The sequence below is a fragment of the Armigeres subalbatus genome, chromosome 2, assembly GCF_024139115.2.
Source record: "Armigeres subalbatus isolate Guangzhou_Male chromosome 2, GZ_Asu_2, whole genome shotgun sequence".
NCBI classification, from domain to species: domain Eukaryota; kingdom Metazoa; phylum Arthropoda; class Insecta; order Diptera; family Culicidae; genus Armigeres; species Armigeres subalbatus.
In genome coordinates, this window is record NC_085140.1 from 38,186,830 (window position 1) to 38,190,347 (window position 3,518).

Genomic DNA, 3,518 nt, shown 5'->3' on the forward strand with positions numbered 1-3,518 from the left:
CCTTAGGACAGAGATTAAATGTTCCAAATTTGGTTGAAATCGGTCCAAGGGTTTAAAAGTCAACAGAAAATTATTAAATGTATCCGTATCAGTTAAAATTTAAATAAAGTGTTGAAATGCTACATATTATACATAGCCAATCCCATCATTGACTTCATTCCCCTATAATCGGGGCGTGTATGTTTCTGCACCCTACTGCTGTGATTCATAAAGTCGAAGGGGTCACAATCCGATCCGTGTTGATCTTTATCAATTCATTTAAAAACTATTATGTGTTTTTTCGGCACAATGACGATGATGATGCTGCTACCGCTGCCGTTCAGTATAGGGACGCCGCCGCCGGGGTGCTGCGGAATGTCGTGAGATTTTTTGCACTTGTTACAGCACAGCCCAGCAAGGATCAATTAGAGCTGCTTTCCGGCACCACCCCCTGGCGAAGGACGATGATGATGTTTATGCTGCTCGGAAGCAGGAGGGTTGAACCTGTTTGCCAAAAAGGCGACCCATTCGAGGAGGGAGAGGCTATAAAATATTCTGCCAAATCCTGCGGGAACCTCAGATCGAAACCGATCGAGCAAGTGAACAGCGGTTCCGGAAAACGATGTTTCCTACGGCAACGTCATCTCAGTCGATGTTGCTTCCCAGGAGTCCTTTGGGACCTCCGATAGTGGGACCGTTCTCTCCCAAGTGCGAATTGGAGCTTAGTTTGAACTTTTCGTCGCCGGACGACGGCGAAACAGCATCAGCGGCCTTAGTGAGTGTTTGTGCCTTAAGTTTCCTTCCTGTTGATTCGGTGTCGAAAGCGTATTCTGTGGAAGAAATTTGTCAGAAGAGTGCCCTACCAAGGGGGAGACGGATCACCATCCGAAAGTCGAGTTCGACAGGACTGCTGACCCCAAACGAAGCGGATAGCATGATGAAGAGTTGTAATTGGATTCGATCGATTAAACTGGCTAGTGATGTGAGAAGTTATAATGCAGTGCTTGAGTTGACAACGAACCAGTTGATAAGGCTCAGGCTGACTCAGGACGTCAGCGAAGAACAGGAGTTGAAACTGTGGTTTTCCGAAGATGTTGGGGCGCATATGCAGATTCCGTTCCTGACGCCGAGCAATATTCAACGTAAGTAATACAAGCCTTACTTACTTGGACTTCTTAGATACAATTAGCTACTCCCTAGGCCAACACAGAAAAAATAAAAGACAATTTAGAAATTACCAAAACAAGCGAAAAAACATTTGCTAAATATAAAATTAACAAAAAGTAATTTAAAAACTCATTTAGGTATCAAACATTTCAATAAACAAATGGGTTTTCAAATTCCATTTCTAAATGACAATAAATAAAAGCAATACTATCCACGAAACAAACAATTTGTATAGCAAACAATAAAAATTTTATCAAAAAAGCAATTATCTTTTTTCATCAAAACAAATAATTGCCTTAAACAAATTTAAAAAAAAAAATTCATTACAAAAATAAATGAAAAAAGCATCAAAACTAGCCATATTTTCCATAGATTACTCCATTTCGTAGATTTCTCCAAATCGCCTAATTTTTTATGATAATTCGCCTAATAATTTATGATAATAGCAAGTGCTTCATTTCATTAGATCAAACATATTTAATTTATGGAAAATATGAATTTCTTTTGAAAAAAATGAAATTTTCCATTTGTAATTTTGATATTAATAAATGTTGTCCATTTTCGTAAAACCAGATAGTACTTTTTCGTATTTAACTCGACATTTTGTAAGGTAAAGCCGTCTTAAGTATCTCGTATTTGACTCGACTAATCATTCAATCGTTTTGTGAGAAAAATTGATTCGTTTTTGAAATTTTTCAATTCGCCATGACAATTTTGTATACACCCACTTACTTACTACTTTGAATCTTTTATTTTTATAAATAAAAATCAAAATCTACAGACAGAGTTAATTTTGCTTCCGATCAAAAATTCTTTTAAAAATTATTACTTGATAAATACTGAATTACATGAAAAACATTAATTGTAAAACCCAAATGATATGAGCCAAAATAACTAATTAACCATTATCGTTTATCATCTTCACAGGACAAAACTGCTACGTGTGTCACATCTGTGGCAAATCCTACGAATATCCCAACCCCCTCAAAATGCACATCGCCACCGACTGCGGCCAGCAGTCGATGACCATCTTGTGGCAACGGCTTCATCACAGTATCTCCCGATACAACTTCGTCACCGGGTGTGAGTTCCAGCCATGGCGCAGCTCGGCCTTCCGGCCCGTGCTGAACACCCACCCAATGAAGGTAGACCTTTCACCTCCTCATCCTCCGCCGCCACCGCAGAACAAGTCACCCCTGTTGGAACAGCCGTCCCTTCACCATCACCTTCATCATCATCACCACCACAGTCCACTGGTGGATGAATCCACAATGGTGACAGCTGCTCACCTGGAAACCATCGTCAGCAACATGGGATCGTCCAAACAAGGTCACATCTGCATCTACTGCGGTAAACTGTACTCACGAAAATATGGACTAAAAATTCACATTCGGACCCACACAGGATTCAAGCCGTTAAAGTGCCAGTACTGTTTGAGGCCCTTCGGTGACCCGAGTAATTTGAATAAACACATAAGGCTGCATAGACAGCATGACAGTTCACTGTACGAGTGTAATTTGTGCGGAAAAAAGTTGGCCAGGAGAAGGGATCTTCAGAGGCATCTGCAGTCCCGTCACAATAGCAGTCAGGTGATTGAAAGCTCCACTTCTGAAGAGGAAGAAGAAATGGCATGACTAGAGGTCGGTGGAGTCGTCAATGAAACCAAAGATAAGGTACCTGTTGTAAATAATACCAAAGAGTTAATTTTAAGTATTTTATTTAAATGTTGAAATACATGCAATCTGAAATTAAAATATAACTTAATTAATATTCGAAAGGACATTTCATGAAAGCACCATAATTCCGTTGACAGTAAGGGAAAAATAAGTAAAAGACTTAAATTTATATTACTGAAAGACATCCAAGGGTCATCCAAGATCTACAACACACGACCGGCTGTCACAGAAGAAAAACAGTTTGATGCAGTAAGGAATGTAGTGCCATCATGCTTGAATATTAAAAGATAATTCATTTGATTATTTATGTTATTGGTTTCGAACAAATCTGGCGTAACTCAAAATATGAAAATAGTTGGATACGACAATTTAGAATTTTAACATAAAGAAAGCAAATGTAATCCCCAAAGGTGATGATGCCTTTCTCGATTCCATCTGCTGGATCGACTTAGTGTTGTTAACCTTCCGGGATATGCATGGTCCTGCCCTGCATAACAAGTGCATCCTATAGATAGTAGAATCACAGTCACAGCCCTTAACATTTTCATTGAAATTGACGTCATGCTCGTTTGGAGACACGTTTGACAGTTCGTTTGGAGACAGAGGATTTATCTTCGCTCATCTATATATTCAGCTATCTATAGTGCATCCCTGCTGCTATTGTGAACAATAGACGTGCTTTTTCGAAGGTGTTGT

At 39.3% G+C, this 3,518-nt stretch overlaps 1 protein-coding gene across 1 annotated transcript; it reads left to right on the plus strand.

The window, feature by feature from the left end:
* The first annotated feature begins 504 nt into the window (after window positions 1-504).
* Window positions 505-2,894, plus strand: LOC134214287 (zinc finger protein 691). Its single transcript, XM_062693694.1, has 2 exons — window positions 505-1,121; window positions 2,074-2,894. The coding sequence occupies exons 1-2, from the start codon at window positions 602-604 to the stop codon at window positions 2,778-2,780; spliced, it is 1,227 nt and encodes a 408-aa protein (XP_062549678.1). The 5' UTR covers window positions 505-601; the 3' UTR covers window positions 2,781-2,894.
* The last annotated feature ends 624 nt before the right edge of the window (window positions 2,895-3,518 follow it).

Coding starts and splice junctions, on each gene's coding strand:
- LOC134214287 (XM_062693694.1), top strand. CDS start 602: ATGTTTCCTACGGCAACGTCATCTCAGTCGATGTTGCTTCCCAGGAGT. Junction 1,122..2,073: donor GACGCCGAGCAATATTCAAC/GTAAGTAATACA, acceptor TCATCTTCACAG/GACAAAACTGCTACGTGTGT.